Source organism: Lepus europaeus, chromosome 11 (assembly GCF_033115175.1).
Source record: "Lepus europaeus isolate LE1 chromosome 11, mLepTim1.pri, whole genome shotgun sequence".
In the NCBI taxonomy this organism is placed as follows: Eukaryota; Metazoa; Chordata; class Mammalia; order Lagomorpha; family Leporidae; genus Lepus; species Lepus europaeus.
Genome location: NC_084837.1, coordinates 76856901 through 76874887, shown reverse-complemented (window position 1 = coordinate 76874887; position 17987 = coordinate 76856901). Strand labels below are relative to the sequence as shown.

Sequence of the window (17987 nt, the reverse complement as noted above, 5' to 3'; positions counted from 1 at the left end):
GCAGGGAGCTGGATTGGAAATGGAGCAGCCAGGTCTCAAACCTGCGCTCATATGAGATGCTGGCACCGCAGGTGGAAGCTTAATCTGCTATGCCACAGTGCTAGCCCCATCATCATTAAATTTTGACTTTGAAAACCTTCAACTTATTTGAGCCTTGGTTTTCTCATTTGGAAAAGGGCTTAGTGATCTCTCTGTCACTAAACAGTTTTACTTAACTAATACAGAGTTATTTAAGAAAAATTAAGATTATTAGCATGTATGCTTGTGACTTTTTTAAGTAAAAAGATTAAAAGTCTAACATGTTTACTATGAGACAAGTCATTTTTATTTAGAATCACAGGTAAACTAATTTTCACTGTGCTTTTATTAGGATTATTTAGATCCCAGTTAAAATAGCTACATTTGAAATGTCCCAGTAATTTGTTCTCATTATTTCTACTTATTTTACTGCAAGTATCATTTTATGATGCTCCTTACTTCTATGACTCACCTGAATTGAGAATTTTTAGCCTTATACTTTGCTGTTTATTACGTTTACTAGTGTTTGCATGTTGATTATTTCTTTAATTCAAAGCCTTTAAACTTCCCTTGGGTAAGTCCAGGAAGGAATTCTGTGTGGTGGTAGTTTGCCTTTAGGAGCTTTATGACTAAATTTCTTATTTAAGATAAATGTTTGTACAAAAAGACATGAACATTTGAGAGCTGAGCACTCACAATTGGCGTTATTGGTATTTGGGTTTATGGGGGATAGTAACATTTTGAAAAGCAGTGTCTTAGATCTTATCAAATTCACAAACTTTTGTTTGCCTTTCATTGAGTACTTCTAGATTTTTTTTTTGTTTACATAAGCCACAGTTCAACTTTCTATTTTGTTAGTTCTTCCCACTGTTGAATTCCTTATGCAGTCACTGAAAATTTGCCTGTGCTCTATGTTGATTTGTGGAAAAGATACGTTACTCAAAATAAGATAATGTTTATATAATAAATAATAAAATTTTATAGATTATACTTGTTTAGCATAGGAGTTAAATGTCTTCTTACCTTTATATATTATTAAAAATACATGTTTATGGTTCTGATGGATAACTGCTTGAATTTAATACCAACACACCAAAATTTTTATCCTCTTTTGAGGTTTATTGTAATGAAGTTTGATTTGAAATGTAGAAATTTAACTTTATTGGCTAGTTGGAGCAAATGTATGAAACTGTTTTTGAATATGTTTTCCCCCACAGGTAAACGTGAAGGTAACAAAGGATATGGTCTTAATTTGTTTTCCCCTACAAAAAAAAAAGATTAGATACTGACTTTTAATTTTGATCTAAATTGCATTAAAACTTTACTAGTTGCATGATTTTTAAATATTTTATAGAAAGTTCAGTTTACAGAGGGATACATTGAAAAGTGAGGTTATTTAGGATTTTGGTTACTTATGAAATTTACCTTAACAATTAATTAATAAAATATTTTCCTGTACTTTTTCAAGTTGGCTTTTTCAGAATATGAAAAACCTGGGTGATAAGTTTTTTTTTAAGATTTATTTATTTATTTGAAAGGCAGAGTTGTACAGAGAACGAAGGAGAGGCAGAGAGAGAGCAAGAGAGAGAGAGGTCTTCCATCCGTCGGTTCACTCTCTAATTGGCCGCAACAGCCAGAGCTGCGCCTATCTGAAGACGAGCCAGGAGACAGGAGATTCTTCTGGGTCTCCCACATGGGTACAGGGGCCCAAGGACTTGGGCCATCCTCTACTGCTTTCCCAGGCCCAGCAGAGAGCTGGATCAGAAGTGGAGCAGCCGGGACTCGAACCGGTGCCCACTGGAAAGATATGTTCTATGAAGCAGGTTTAGGTAGTCATCAGATTGGCTTAATAAATGTAAATATCCTAATCTGTATGAGTTTTAATGGTTGCTAGTCATTTTGTCTTCATTCTGGCACTTATCTCCACACTGTTTGGAGCTGATTTCATAGCCAGTTTGGACATCTCAGGATTGTGAAGTCAATCATTGTATTAATCAGTAATTTACTGTATAATTTTTAATAAAAACATAGTTCTAAGTGAATCACTCAAACATTCAGCAGACTTGGCGCCATATAAATTTGGAGTGTCAGATTCATACTGTAGGGAAGAGAAAGCTATGGATAGCAAAACAGTATACTCCAGGTATTTAGCAATGTTTCAAGTTCTGAAAGTGCTTCCAAAATATATTGAAAATCTTTGTTTATAAAACACTTATTTTCCTTACTCTGACCTTTATTTGTAGACTACACATATTCTGAATTATCAGTGCAGTTCACTTGCTTTTGTTCTCTGTTTTTTTTAAGATTTATTTTATTTATTCAAAAGGCAGAGTGAGTTAGGGAGAGACAGAGACTGATCTTCCATCCACTGGTTCGTTCCCCAGATGGCTGCAACAGCCTGGGCTGGGCCAGGCCAAACACAGGAGCCAGGAGTTTCTTCTGGGTCTACCATGTGGGTAGTGGGAGCCCAAGGACTTGGACCATCTTCCATTGCTTTCCCAGGTGCATTAGTAGGGAGTTAGATCAGAAGTGGAGCACCTGGGGCTAAACCTTCTACGCCACAGTGCTGGCTCCACTATATTTTCTTTCTTTCTTCTTTTCTTTCTTGATTTGTTTAATTATTAGAAAGAGTTACATAGAGGGGAGAGGCAGAGAGAGAGAGAGGTCCTCCATCCACTAGTCCACTCCCCAGTTGGCTGCAAAGGCCGGGGCTGTGCTGATCCGAAGATAGGAGCCAGGAGCCACCTCCAGTTCTCCCATGCGGGTGCAGGGACTCAAGGACTTGGGCAATCTTCTACTGCTTTCCCAGGTCATAGCAGAGAGCTGGATCAGAAGTGAAGCAGGGACTTGAACCAGCACCCATATGGGATGCCGGCACTGCAGGTGGCAGCTTAACCTGCTACTCCACAGCGCCGGCCCCTGCTGTGTTTTCTTATGGGCTTCCATTCAAGTGTTGAAAGGCTGCCTGGCTCTTCAGCAGACAGTAACAGAATATAATTAGGTCCTAAATTATATAGCAGAGATGGATTGTAGCTCAAAGGATACACTTACTGAGTCAGTCTGGAAGTGGTAATATTTAAGGCAGAAGGGAGGTGGAATATTCGAGCAATGGAGAAACTGATAACCTGTGAAAGAAGTAAACCTAGTATGTGAGGGAGCAATGATGAGACTGCCTGGACTGCAGCAGAATAGGTTTTTAGAAATGTTGGACCAGAGGGATGTTAATACTGAAAAACATTCTGGAATATGGGCAGGAGAGTTTGATTTCTTGAGCAACCCTGATAGCAATATAATTTTAGGGGGAAAAAGTGCAGGAAGGTAAGTGATATGGAACAAACTGGAACAGCTATAAGGTTTGTAAACCATATATTTGGTGATGAAGGTCTTGAGAATTCTGTTGACAGTAGGATCCACAGAATGCTGGTAAAATAAGGAATACTAATGGAATATAAACTGGGACTTGGTGTCTGAATACTTAGCACATTGGAAGTTTATCAAATTTGAGGAACTGTGCTAGCTGCTTCACTTGTGGAATTGGGAATAGTCTTCCATCTGCTGGTTCACTCCCCAAATGATTGCAACAGCCAGGGCTGGGCCAAGCTGAAGCCAGGAGCTTCATTTGTGTCTCACAGGGTGCAGGGGTCTAAGGACTTGGGCCATTTTTCACTGCTTTCCTAGTCGTGTTAGCAGGGAGCAGGATCGAAGTGGAGCAGCAGTTGAAGCTGACATCCCATGTGGGTGCAGGTTCAAGTCTTGGCTGTTCCACTTTGATCCAGCTTCCTGCAAGTGGCCTGGGAAAATCAGCAGATATGGCCCAAGTGTTTGGGTCCCTGAACCCACATGGGAGACACTGAAGAAGCTCCAGGCTCCTGGGCTTTAGGGTGGCCCAGTCCTGGGTGTTGCAGCCATTTGGGAAGTGAACCAGCAGATGGAAGATTCTCTCATCTCTCTCTATTTCTCCCTTTCTTTCTTGAGTGACTTTCAAATAAATAAAATAAACCTTAAAGCTAGTAGTTGTAAGATGGCAAAAGTTTGCTCTTTAGTATTTTTGATGATAATACTAAGAAATTAAAGGATTAGCAGTAAAGGAAGGAATAAATGTAAACTTTTGTTGTTAAGAATCTGTGATGTCTATACATAATGGTATCCCCACACATTTGGTGTAATATTAACGTTGTCATGCATTTTGCTTTATTTTTAGTGTTTTTTTCCTTTCATGCATGAAGCATGTGACAGCATGTGAATAGCATGTGTTCACAAAGTAACATTTTGATTTTAAATAAAAATATACAAAAAATCCTAGTTGGTTTAAATTCATATATCACTGGATAGGGATGGTGGTTCTATAGTTCAGTGCTAACCTGCAGAATTCTTAAAGGTTAAATTGGCTTTGAGAATAGTGGGAAACTGGTTAACCTACTATTTTCTGTGCCCCTGTTGTATCCTTTGGGCAAAACACAAACAAGCAAACAAAAAAAGACAGTTATTTTTTCTGTAAACTGTAGAAAAATACCATGCTTTGTTCTTCTGTTTTTAAGGGAGGTTGAAGCAGTAACCTTTAAAGATCCCCTTAAAATAACAAAGCTGAGTGCCTGAGGAATATAACTTGTTCTCTGTGTTACAGTGTAGACTGGCTTGGTTTTTTATTATTATTATTATTTTTATTTTTGACAGGCAGAGTGGACAGTGAGAGAGACAGAGAGAAAGGTCTTCCTTTTCCGTTGGTTCGCCCCTCAAATGGCTGCTATGGCTGGCGCGCTGCGTCAATCCTAAGCCAGGAGCCAGGAGCTTCTCCTGGTTTCCCATGCGGGTGCAGGACCCAAGCACTTGGGCCATCCTCCACTGTACTCCAGGCCATAGCAGAGAGCTGGACTGGAAGAGGAGCAACCGGGACAGAATCTGGCGCCCCAACCGGGACTAGAACCCAGGGTGCCAGCGCTGCAGGTGGAGGATTAGCCAAGTGAGCCGCAGCGCCAGCTGGCTTTTTTTTTTTTTTTTTTTTAAAGGTTTATTTATTTTTTAACTTGAGAGTCAGAGTTACACACAGAGAGGAGAGGCAGAGAGAGAGGGGGGTCTATTATCCGCTGGTTCACTCCCCAATTGACCGCAACGGCTGGAACCGCGCCGATCAGAAGCCAGGAGCCAGGAGCTTCTTCTGGGTCTTCCACGCGGGTGCAGGGGCCCAAGGACTTGGGCCATCTTGTACTGCTATCTCAGGCCATAACAGAGAGCTGGATTGAAGTGGAGCAGCCGGGACTAGAAGCAGCACCCATATGGGATGCCAGTGCTTCAGGCCAGTGCTTTAACCCGCTGCACCACAGCGCCGGCCCCCAGCTTATTTGTTTTAATTAGGATGGTGAGCTGCTTAAATATTCCTGAGAATATGTTAATTATAAAATTAATCTCCTTGGCCTGGTTTATATTATGTTTAATATCCATCACCATTTGGTGAATGACACTGTGAGTTTTCACTGAATCTTTGTTTATATAATAGGAATTATTTTTTAAAAACTTATTATCATTTTATTTGAAAGGTAGACAGAGACAAGACAAATGGAAATCTTCTTTTCACTGGTTCACTCCCCAAATGTTCACAATAGCTACTGCTGGGCTAGGCTGAAGCCAGGCGCCTAGGAACCTAATCTAGGTCTCTCATGTGGGTGACAGAACCCAGTGTGGGTCTCTCAGGTGGGTGATAGGGACCACAGACCCAAGCCATTATCTGCTGTCTTCCATGATGCACATTAGCAGGAGGCTGGAATTGGAGGTAGAGCTGGAATTTGAACCCAGGCACTTAGATATGGGGTGTGGAGATATCCCAGGAGGCACCTTAACCACTGTATCAAGACCCCCAGAATTTTTAAAGATATGTGAAAAGCAGTTTTGAGAAAATGATCCAGGGCTTGTGTTGTAGTGGGTTTAGCTGCCACCTTGAACCCTGGCATCCTAGCTGAGCTCTCTGTTAATGTGCCTGGGAAAGCAGCAGAAGATGACCTGGGTGCTTGGACCACGGCCATTCACATGGGAGACCAGGAGGACTCCATGCTTCTGGCTTCTGTGGCCCGCCCTGGCCATTGCAGCCTCCTGCTCCCTCTTTCTGTCCCTCTCTCTCTCTCCTTCTCTGTCCCTTCCTGTCAGTCTTTTCAAATAAGTGAACTTTTTAATAAAAATATCCTTTCCAGATTCTGTAAATTATATGAGGATTACATTTATATGTATAATTACTATAATCATGTTATTTTATATGCCCCTTATAAAAATTTTTATTTTAGGCACAATTCAAATTCAGAAGCGTCAACAGTTAGTCAGGAAGATACATGAAGATGAATTGAATGATATGAAGGATTATCTTTCCCAGTGTCAACAGGAACAAGATTCTTTTATAGATTATAAGGTGTGTATTACTAGAAAATATTAAAAATTATTGTTAGCCATTAATTGTACCATGTATATGCTATAAAGATTAGAAAATCAGCAATAATGTTGAAATTTATTGAGTGCTTACTATGTCCCAGTCACTGTCATGGAGTTCATCATATAGTATTTCTCATGGCAGCTCTTGAATTAATTAACCTCATTTGATAGTTGAGAAAGAAGTCAGAAAAGCAAGTTTCCCAAAGACTAACTGGCAGAATTAATCTGTTGCCAGGTATCTGACTTAAAGATCTTTTTCCTAACTGCTATATAAATTGTTATTTGACAGATAATTATGTATGGTGGCAAGTTCTGAGAAGCATCATTGTGCAAACAGCACAGAGTTTACTTAAACTAAGACAGCTACCACATCAGTGGGTGATAATCTTATGCGGCTGTGGTCCTTGTTGACTAGAATGTTTTAACTGTGCGTACGTGCACACACAAACACCTGTGTACATGAGTTTATACACACAAATTATACATTATTAACATCTTCATAGTGTTAAGTAAAATGTTTTCAGTCAGTACAAGGGGAAGAAGAGAGTTGTGGTTTTATAGTCTTCCCGTGATCTCCCCTTAATTAGGGAAAATAAACAGTTTTTTTAATTGGTTTCTTGTTAGTTTTGGTAGAGAGAGATCGGTCTTCCATTGCTGGTTCACTCCCCAAATGGCTGCAACAGTTTGAGGTGAGCTGATCTGAAGCCAGGAACCATGAGTTTTACCTGGGTCTCCCACATGGGTGCAGGGGCGCAAGCATTTGGGCCATATTCTCCTGCTTTCCCAGGCCATTAGCAGGGAGCTGGATCAGAAGTGAAGCAGCTGGGACTCGAACCTGTGCCCATATGGGAAATGGGCACTGCAAGCCAGGGCTTTTAACACGCTGTGCCACAGTGCTGGCCCCCTTTTTTCCCCCAATGATTTATTTATTTAAAAGCCTAGTTAAACAGAGAGAAAAGGAAACAGATCTTTTGTCCACTGGTTCACTCCTTACGTGGTCACAACAGCTGGGGCTGGGCCAGGCCAAAGGCGGGGTTGGGTGGGGGGCTTTATCCCCACATGGGTAGCAGGGACCCAAGCACTGGGACCATCTTCTGCTGTTTTCCGAGGCCATTAGCAGGGAACTAGTGGAGGAGTGTGGGGCTTGAATCACAGTGCCTATGTGGAATGCCAGTGTCCCTAATCCACTGTGCTGCAACACTGGCCTCTACATTTTTCATTTCTAAGGAGATAATGTCCCTCACGGAGGAGTCAGAGAAGTCCTGCCTGAATTCTCTGGGAACATTTTCAGGAGAGAGTACTGTAGCCAAAAGACACAAGGGCTATTCCCAGTTTTCCTAATTTATAAGTGTGCTCAGAAGTCAGTAAAAGTTTATTCAATTACAGGAAATGCTAACCAGAAGAACCTTTAGCTCCATTAAAAAAAATCCTATTAGGCACAAACTCAGTTCTATCCAGCTAACTTTTCCGTGTCTTTAAATCTACACTATGTTATTGTCCTTAAGTTGCTATAATTGCATTTTCTTGTATAAGCCTTCTATTTTTCAGTTTTTATACTACTGAAAATACAACCCAGGAGACAGTATCTATAGACATAAAGACTGTAAAGTTTATAGGGTGTTAAAGCTTAAGATTTAGGTTCTGCTTTTAAAGCATTTGACATTTTGCTTCTCTTTCAAAAATGTAGTCACTGAAAGAAAACCTTGCGAGGTGCTGGACCCACACTGAAGCAGAGAAGATGTCTTTCGAAACTGAGAAAAAGAACCTTGCTACAGAAAATCAGTATTTAAGAATGTCTCTAGAGAAGGAAGAAAAGGCCTTATCTTCATTACAGGAAGAATTAAGGAAACTAAGAGAACAGATAAGAATGTTGGAAGATGAAGGGGCAAGTACTGAATTAGTTACAGAAAATCAGAAACTTAAGGAGATTTTGGAAGATGAAAAGCAAAAAACACAGAGCTTTCTGAAACAAAAGGAGACTGTGTTGGCAGAAGCAAAGATGCTAAAGAGGGAACTGGCAAAAGAACGAATGATCAGCATGGCTTTAAGGGAAGAACTCCAGCAGTTAAGTTCTAGTCAGTCTCAGGACAACTCAGATTCCCCCAATGTTCTGACTGAAAAGAAGGAAGTAGCAGTCTTAAGGGAAAGACTCACTGAGCTGGAGCAGAAGTTGAACTTTGAACAGCAGCGTTCTGATTTGTGGGAAAGACTGTATGTTGAGGCAAAAGATCAAACTGGAAAACAAGAAACTGAGGGAAAAAAGAAAGGAAGGGGAAACCACAGGGCTAAAAATAAGTCAAAGGAGACATTTTTGGGTTCAGTAAAGGAAACTTTTGATGCCATGAAGAATTCTACCAAGGAGTTTGTGAGGCATCATAAAGAAAAAATTAAGCAGGCAAAAGAAGCTGTGAAAGAAAATCTGAAAAAGTTCTCAGACTCAGTTAAGTCCACTTTCCGACATTTTAAAGATACCACCAAGAATATCTTTGATGAAAAGGGTAATAAAAGATTTGGTTCAGCAAAAGAAGCAGCAGCTGAAAAACCAAGAACAGTTTTTAATGACTATTTACATCCACAGTACAAGGCACCTACACCGAATCAGAATAGTCGAGGCCCTTCTATGCGAAGAGATGGAAGGAAAGAAAAGCCAATTCACTTTGAAGACTTTAGAAAAAATACAAATTCACAGAAATGCAGTGCCAATCATAACTGTAGGGAAAATCATTCTTTCAGAAAGGCTTGTTCTAGTGTGTTTGAATGTGCTCAAGAAGAATCCATTAATGCTTTCAACATAGTGGCGAATCCTGTAAGGATAGATGAATTTAGACAGTTAATTGAAAGGTACTTAATAAAAGAGCTGGATGCTTTTCATCATTGGAAAGAACTCGATCAGTTCCTCAATAAGTTTTTCCTAAATGGTGTCTTTATTCATGATCAGAAGCTCTTCACTGACTTTGTTAATGATGTTAAAGACTATCTTAAAGACATGAAGGAATACCAAGTAGATAATGAAGGAGTATTTGAGAAGCTGGACGGATATATATATAGACACTTCTTTGGTCACACTTTTCCCCCTCCATATGGACCCAGGTCGGTTTACATAAAACCATGTTATTACAATAGTTTCTAACATTTGTAGATTGAATAATATTTTTATCACTTGGTGGTTCTCTTAGAAAATTACTATTTGTAAAAGATATACTTTATTGCCACAGAAAATTGAGAATATTAACAGTCTTAAATTCCAGCTATTAACACTGAAAATTCATATAATATAATCAGTTTGACTTGAGCAGTGACTTCATTTCTACCTTAAATATCTGTTCAGGATAAGTAAATCTATTTTGGCCTCTTTTTGGCTTTTTCCCAGGGTAGTTTATATAAAATGATAATCATCATAAGTGAAATCACTTTCTTCTGATTTTTTATTTACTCACCTGAAGAAGCTAGCAGAGAAAAATAAATTTTACTCTGAAATCAGAAGAGCTCATATATAACAAATGCCCCACCTATTTTATCCATCTCATAGAGCTGTTTAATTATGGTACTTAATACTTACTACAGAATTTGTTAAAAGTACAGGCACGATCAAAGAGGCAAACTCTGCAAGCCAGAAGTTCTGTGTGCTTCCTATTAACATTCTATCCATTCTTTATCAGCTTTATTTTCTGTAACTTGAAGCTTACCTAATCTTCAAATGTTAGTTTTACTTTCTTCCTTTGAGATGCTTATATATATTTCTGAATAAATGTGTCTATAAAATAATGAGACTGATTCTGGTGTCTTTAGTTAAGAAACAGATTATACTGCTATAATGAGCAGAGTGTTGTGAGGCTGCTTTGCAGGAAACAAATGAAAAATTCTTGCTGCAAAGGAGCTCACAAGCTAGGCAAATGTAAGAAATGAAAGTATGGAGGCATATATACAGTGGCCTCAGGCTGTCTGGATATGCCTGGAAAGGCTTCATGTGTGAGGTAGACTTTGAACTGAAATTTAAAAATAATTTTTTTTAGAGATTATTTATTTGAATGGCAGAGTTACAGAAAAAGGGAGAGACACACACAGAGATCTTCCGTCTGCTGGTTCACTCCCCAAATGGCCACAATGACCAGGCGAGGCCAAGTTGAAGCTAGGAGCCTGGAACTATGTACAGGTTTCCCATGTGGGTGGCAGAGGCCCAGGTACTTGCAGGCCATCTTCTACTGCTTTCCCAGGCATGTTAGCAGGAAGTTGAATCAGAAGCGAGGCAGCTGGGACTCAGCTGGCACTCTTAGAGGATGCTGGCATTGTAGGCAGAGCAGCTTAACCTGCTGTGCAACAATGCTGAATATAGAACTAAATTTGTTTTTTAAACTAGCTTTTGAAAGGTAAATGAGAATTTGCCACACATATAGGGAAGGACATTTGATGACTGAAATGGAAGAAATACTACTTAAAGGAAGCAGGGTAATGCTGGGAGATGAATTTAAAACACACTCAGGGGCTGGCGCCGTGGCTCACTTGGCTAATCCTCCGCCTGCGGTGCTGGAATCCCATATGGGCACCGGGTCCTCTTCCAGTCCAGCTCTTCTGCTGTGGCCCAGGAAGGCAGTGGAGGATGGCCCAAGTGCTTGGGCGCCTGCACCCGCATGGGAGACCAGGAAGAAGCACCTGGCTCCTGGCTCAGATCGGCGTAGCTCCAGCAGTAGTGGCCATTTGTGGGGGCGGGTGAAGCAACGGAAGGAAGACCTTTTTCTCTCTCTCCCTCTCATTGTCTATAACTCTACCTGTCAAATAAATTTTAAAAAAATCTAAAAAAAAAACCCACAAAACACACTCAGGTCATGTCAGAGGATGTTCCTATAGGAAATGAAGAACCTTTGAATAGTTCTAAGTGGGGTTGGATAAGATTATATCCCAGTTTAGATGGCTGGTAGCATCCTGGAGGACTGAGTGGAAAGATGAAGCAAAGAAGGTGGTCAATACAATATGGACATGAGCTGATAGACCTGAACTGAGACGGTAGTAGGAGTACACAGAAGACAAAACTTGAACAGTAGTTAGGGAAGTAGAAAATAACACCGCCTTCCAGATCTGAGTTGGGCTGTTGGATAGTGCTGTCACTGAGGGAATGTCAGTTAGGTTTCGGACAATGGGAACTGGAGATTATTGTATTTGAGAATTTGTATTGACATTCAAGCGCAGACTCTGCAGGTGTGTAGGCAGTCTAGACTGGAGGTATTTATCAGACTCTTGGAGAAAACTAACTTCTGTGGGGTTGATGAGAAGGACAAGCCTGGAAAGTGGTATGAAAATCTAAACATCTTAAGGTAAAGGAATAGTCAAATGTATCACGGTTAAAGAGCTGAGGACTGAAAATGTCTCTTGGTTTGGGAATTGGGCTGTGAATGGCAGTGTGGACTTTGCAGTGAAGTGACAGAAGCCTGATTATAGAGACTAAGAAAAGCAGTTTCTGCTATAAGAGGGAAGACTGTTTTGGTTGCTTTGTAAGGGATGTGTACAAGCAGGGAAAAGGTAAATGGGGAGGGACTGATTTTTGTAGGAAAGGTGGAAAAATAATGGACCACATCTCATTATTTTATTGTCACATTTCTGTTGTTTGGTACCTGCTGTTTCACCTTTGCCAGCAGTTATATTTCTTTTTCTTTACAAAGGATTAGCAAAAGTAGACTATTCACTAAATCCTTTTTTGTTTGGGTGGGGCTAAACTAGGATTATATTTCAAATTAACGTCTTTTTTTCAGAGTGTTCAGGTACTAGATTAATGGAGAAAAACGTTAAAATTGTTTTCAATTTAAATACATTGAACTCTAACATAGATGAAAAATGTGTTTACTGCTTTCAGTCGACCTGATAAAAAGCAACGTATGGTAAATATTGAAAACTCGAGGCATCGAAAACAAGAGCAGAAGCACCTTCAACCACAGCCTTATAAAAGGGAAGGTAAATGGCAAAAATACAGTCGAACTAATGGACGACATATGGCAAATCTTGAAATAGAATTGGGGCAATTACCTTTTGATCCTAAATATTGAAGCATGGATGCTTTCTACAGTGGTGTTAAAACTAAGATGAAATTAGTGAAGATGACAATGTGTCCCCCCCCCACCCCCCATTTCTAAGTATCAGTTAAATGGCTTTATATTACTCATGAGCATCAGTCAAAAGCTTACTAACCTGCATTTCCTGTAGTTTAGCTTTGTTGGATTTTTTTTTTTAAGGGCACTGGAGATGTTCAGTTGTAGTCTTATGCAGGAAGCAGGCATGCAACAGATTTTGTGCATGAAATGAGACTTGCACAGTGTATTAGCTTAAAGCAAGCTCAAATCGTACATGACAAAGTGTAACTGACACTGATGTTTGTATTAAGTTTGCAGTAGAGCTTGAAAAAGTACATTGTGATGGAAATTCATCTTTAACAGTTTATAATCTCACACTTGCTTCTTGTCTTTTGTGGGTTCAAGAGCCCGTTGACTTATGAAGAATTTGCTGCCCTTTTATGAGCTTGCTGACTTGTTCTCTTGTGAAATGTCTTGCACATCTGAATATTGTGGAGGAAACAATAAAACCACACCATGAGGAAAACTAAAGGTCTTTATTTAAAATCTGGCATTGTATTAATATATGATGTTATACTTTGGGATATTTTACATATTTCCTCAGTAGTTGCTATTTGGTAAAAACGTGGTTCATGGTAGAGCCTACCTCCCCCCTCCCCCCTCCCCAAAAAAAGCTTACCCAGTGTTTACTAAAGTGCTCTCAGCAGTGTCAGTTTCTGTGGGAAAGATCTAAATACAATTCAGAGTTTCATCTTCTGTTGAGTTTCCCTTTTGATTTTCGTTCATAGACATATATGTGACTTCCAGTTCGACCCTCCGGCAAGTGAGTGTGGAAGAAAACAGCAGTTCTCTCATAATTACTTGAAATTAGGAAAGCACTTATTTCCTAAAAATAAAAGTTTAAGTAAATAAAGGCTGCATTTTACTGAGTATTGTTTCAAATAATTTTAAATTTGCCTATATTAATAGCTATTCTACACCTTTTTTCTTCATTTCTTTATGAGAGGTATAAACTTATGGTAAACAGCTTACCTTAGTAGTTAAAGAACTAGGGCTAATTTTGACTTGGAAAAGAAATACAGAAATTAAAAAGGATCATAAAAGAGATTATGTTTGCTAAATTTAAGCTGAAATACAAATACTGAGTTTTTCTCTTTTTCATGTTTACTTACCTCCTCCAAAACACTGAAGATGATCAAGTGAGTGGGTAACGATACATCATCATTAAACTCTTTGTGTAACCATTTTAAGGGATTTAAGTAAAATATATCTGCTTCATCAAGATAATTACTTTTTCCAGATAGGTCTGGGGGGCACTGGAGGAATCTCATTGCAAGTGGGCAGTGGACATGGCTAAAGAGAGAAAAGTTAAAATAACAGTTGTAAGAAACACAAAAAATAAGAAAGCTTTCATATTAAGATAATCATGTATAACTATTACAGTGCAGTGTGAAATGGTGACTCTATCAACTTGTATTCCAGTTAAGGTGAAGAAGCAAGGCTTTAATGCACTTCTCAAAGTTGAGACTGTGAGTCTAACATCATGTACCTGTGCAACAACACAGCACTGTTTCCAGGAGGGAAGTCGCTCAGCATCTTGGGGAACACAACATTAACTAACATTAGTTAGTGACACTGTTGGGCTCTTCCAGAAATAAAGTGTGGTATTTGGGCACAGATGGGTTAACTAGGTAATGGAAGAGCAATTTTTTTTTTTTTTTTTTTTTTTTTTGACAAGCAGAGTGCACAGTGAGAGAGAGAGAGAGAGAGAGAGAGAGAGAGAAAGGTCTTCCTTTTTGCCCTTGTTTTACTCTCCAATGGCCGCCGCGGCTGGCGCGCTGCAGCCGGCGCACTGCACCTATCTGAAGGCAGGAGCCAGGTGCTTCTGGTCTGCCATGGGGAGCAGGGCCCAAGCACTTGGGCCATCCTCCACTGCCTTCCTGGGCCATAGCAGAGAGCTGACCTGGAAGAGGGGCAACCGGGACTAGAACCCAGTGTGCCGGCGCCGCAAGGCAGAGGATTAGCCTAGAGAGCCGCAGCGCCGGCCCGGAAGAGCAATTCTTTGTAGGCCAATTGGACAAAGTACAAAACTGGTCAGAAACAAAAAAGGACTCTTGCTCTTCTCCCTTTCTCTTTTAAAGGGAACAGATATGACAAAAGTTCCTATTTTTCTTATATGTGTATGTAAGACGATCAGAGCAAGAAATAGTTCAGTGATTAACATCCCAGTGATGATTTTGTTGTGGCACAAAGACTAGAATCTAAAAAGATGGATTCATCTGTAGCAACAATCATGACAATGTAAGTCAATTACTTGGGCCACGACAAAAGCTGTTCATAACTGCCTCAGAAAAATTGAATGTCACTTGATTTAAAATGTCCATTTAGAAATAAACTTAAATACTGTTTATTTATACAAGACCTCATACTTCATGACTTGCATAATTTTCAAGATAAATGTCTTTGTTTCAAAGTGGAAGCAGAAATTCCTCAGAAAAATCTGCCAGTCTTATATTCTAGAAGGGATGCCACCTTTTTCCTGAATTGTATGCTTTGAAAAAGTGTAAGATGAGAACTTGGTGAACTATACAGGGCCTCAAGCCCATGCAGGGAGAACATCTTAGCACCTTCAGATTCCTGTTCTCTGCAGAGAACAGGAGGGAATGTGAATGTCCCACTGTGAGCCCTATTTTTTAAAAAGTACAGTAGGGAATTTTCAAACTGAAGGGATACTTGAGGTCTTCTTCATAGCTAGGCAATCCAGTTTCTACATTATGTATTAATGATTACCATTAATGATTCAGTGAAATAGAGAATTTGAAAAGTTTTAAATTCCCCTAAAATGGGGGGGCTAGCGCCATGGCTCACTTGGTTAATCCTTCACCTGCGGCGCCAGCATCCTATATGGGTGCGGGTTCTAGTTCCGGTTGCTCTTCTTCCAGTCCAGCTCTCTGCTGTGGCCCGGGAGGGCAGTGGAGGATGGCCCAAGTGCCTGGACCCCTGCACCCGCATGGGAGACCAGGAAGAAGCCCCTGGCTCCTGGCTCCTGGCTTCGGATCGGCACAGTGCTGGCCATAGTGGCCATTTGGGGGGTGAACCAATGGAAGGAAGACCTTTCTCTCTCTCTCTTTCTCTATCTGAATCTCTACCTGTCCAAAAAAAAAAAAAAATTCCCCTAAAATGATACTGAGTTAGCTAAATGTGCACAAGGAATGTCAACTCCAGATTTTTACAGCCAGGCTGCGTTATTTAAATAGAAATTAAGTAGGTGGAGAATTTTCTAGAGGAAAGCTGGCTGTTTACCCTGTAACATTATCGGGCAATTGGTAACTAATACAGCTCCCTGAAATACAAGCAGAGGACCAAATGGATGTATTTTAAAATTTTCTTTTTAAATTAAACAGTTGAGGCAATTTTAGCATTTTACATTTCCCAGAACTGTTAATTTAAGCATTACAGTATCATCTAGTTGCCTTTACTAATTTCTTCAGTTGAGAAAGCTTATGTCCAAAGTGATTAAAAGACTTAAGCTAGGACAGACATTCAGTGGTAACTAGTAGACTGGAATCCAGTGTTCTGAGGTTAATTCAACATTGTGTAAGTAAATTGATGTATCATAAAGATTGGCAGTAAGATCAGTGGTGATTGAATTTCTGAAAAATACCTACAAAATGTTTTACACCAACTTAAATCAGACTTAAGTGTAAGTTATTTAAGATATTTAAAAGAATACTAAAGTATATTTAAATGTATTTAAAACTGATATACTTTTCACTGACAGTTCAAATGGCTTTTAAAATCCATCAGTGAATAGTATGAGTGGGTGTTTAAACTTTCTTACCACCTACTTGACTGATGATCAGTTAGTTTAAGTCCATAAGTCTGAAAGAGAATTTTAAAGTAGTTTGATTTCCTTAGTAGCTTATACTAGAACAACTTTGATTACCTGTAATAAGGAGTAGAGTGGCAAGGCATCATTACAAACACTGAAGCTGAAGACTTATTGGCACTGTTGTGACAGATGTTTTGAATATAACTCATGACATCAAGAGTACCTCGTTGATGAACTAAACCAGTATAGAGGGCGAGGAGTATATTTGATAAAAACAGGAAACTTAGAGCTGGTTTCTTCCACATTTTCAGGTGGGTTAGAGAGTATCCTATATGAAGATAGGCACATTGAACCATAAGGCTGTAATCTTTTGTTAACTGTCAATATATTTATACTTTTTCATGGAAACAACATGCTATTGTACTGTCATGGACAAGTAAGAAAAAAGCAAAAATCATTATTTTCCTACTTGCTACCACTGCATTGACCTGCTTTTCTAGTAAAAGGCTTTAGGGTATAGAGGGGAAGTTAGGGCTATGAAATTCATAGATCCGGATTTGAATTTCAGATTTGGCACAAACTGTTTTACTTTGCTAAACCCTGGGATAAAGTGTTGTTTCTGCTATTAGAAAAAAAAGTCCAGTGCATGTCCTGAAACATAGTATTTGCTAATTAAATAGGACTTATAATTCCATGTTCTTTCCTATTTTATCTCAGAAACACTAGCAATCAACATTTCACTGTGTAATCCAGCTCTCAGTAATGTGTCCTCTGGAAACGTGCTGTTGGGCTCCTGGGAGATTCCAGTGGTCAGTGTATGAATGGTAATAGGCATCTTTCCTAGAAGACAGGAATTAATATCTTTTTTTTTCTTTTACTGTGTTATTGAGTGATCTGTAAAGGCTCAGTGATTTTTCCTTTTTCCTTTGAAATTATTTTTCTATGGCAAAAGCAAAAACAAGTAGAATAAGAAACAGAGGATATTAAAATAAAAAGTCCCTCTTCCTCTTATTTTCTTGCTCCCCAGCCGCCAATAGAATGGTCTGAAAATACTGAAGATCAGGCCTTGTACTGGAAAAGAGTAAGCTTATTAGTTAGCTTCCTTGGCATTTTGTTCATAGATTACATATGCTGTTTCATGCAGAACTAGAGAATAGTTCTTTTGGAGCATGGGTATCCAGCATTCAAACCATAGTCTACCTAAAATTTTACACTGATCACTAGGGCCAAGGCAGTATATTCCACTTTGTTCTTCTATGAATATTTTAAATGATATGACCCTCAGTTCATATAATTTAGGAGTTGGAATGTCACTTAGTACTGTTCATCTACATGAGACTGATGTGATGAAAAATGTAGCCACATTAAAGAAACCAAGCCAATCATTTAGAACTTATATCTATACCTACATTTTAAAATTGTACCATGAGGAACCCAGTAAAGAGGATGAGATGAGAACTAAATTAGCTTTATTAGAAACAGGATTTCAAAAGTTTAGCCATCTGTAAAAAAAAAAAAAAAAACAAAAACAAAAACAAAACTCCCCTCATAAACAGGCCAGCAAATACAACTTTTTAACCACTTAGCTTGATAGGCAAAAACGAAAGCTACCTTAGTGGGTTCCAATTACTAAAAGCTTTGGTAAAGCCTATCCTTGCAATGTC

At 39.3% G+C, this 17987-nt stretch overlaps 2 protein-coding genes across 5 annotated transcripts in view; one reads left to right on the top strand and one right to left on the bottom strand.

Moving 5' to 3' along the window:
• CCPG1 (cell cycle progression 1) overlaps positions 1-17987 on the top strand; it is a 90541-nt gene that overhangs the window by 46734 nt on the left and 25820 nt on the right. The window contains exons 7-10 of one of the 4 annotated variants that reach the window (XR_009867319.1): positions 6291-6412; positions 8120-9522; positions 12278-13023; positions 13280-13421. Coding sequence is in view for 3 of the 4 variants with exons in the window: in XM_062205953.1 (XP_062061937.1) it covers positions 6291-6412; positions 8120-9522; positions 12278-12467 (1715 nt within the window). In the remaining variant the exon portion in view is untranslated. Of the gene's footprint in view, positions 1-6290; positions 6413-8119; positions 9523-12277; positions 13422-17987 lie in introns of those variants that run through there. The other 3 variants (XM_062205955.1, XM_062205954.1, XM_062205953.1) reach the window with 3 other exon arrangements.
• Positions 13240-17987, bottom strand: part of PIGB (phosphatidylinositol glycan anchor biosynthesis class B) — a 29129-nt gene continuing 24381 nt past the window's right edge. The window contains exons 10-12 of the mRNA XM_062205956.1: positions 16438-16651; positions 13664-13844; positions 13240-13377 (exon numbers count right to left, since the gene is read on the bottom strand). Of these exons, the coding sequence (XP_062061940.1) occupies positions 13240-13377; positions 13664-13844; positions 16438-16651 (533 nt within the window). The remainder of the gene's footprint in view (positions 13378-13663; positions 13845-16437; positions 16652-17987) is intronic.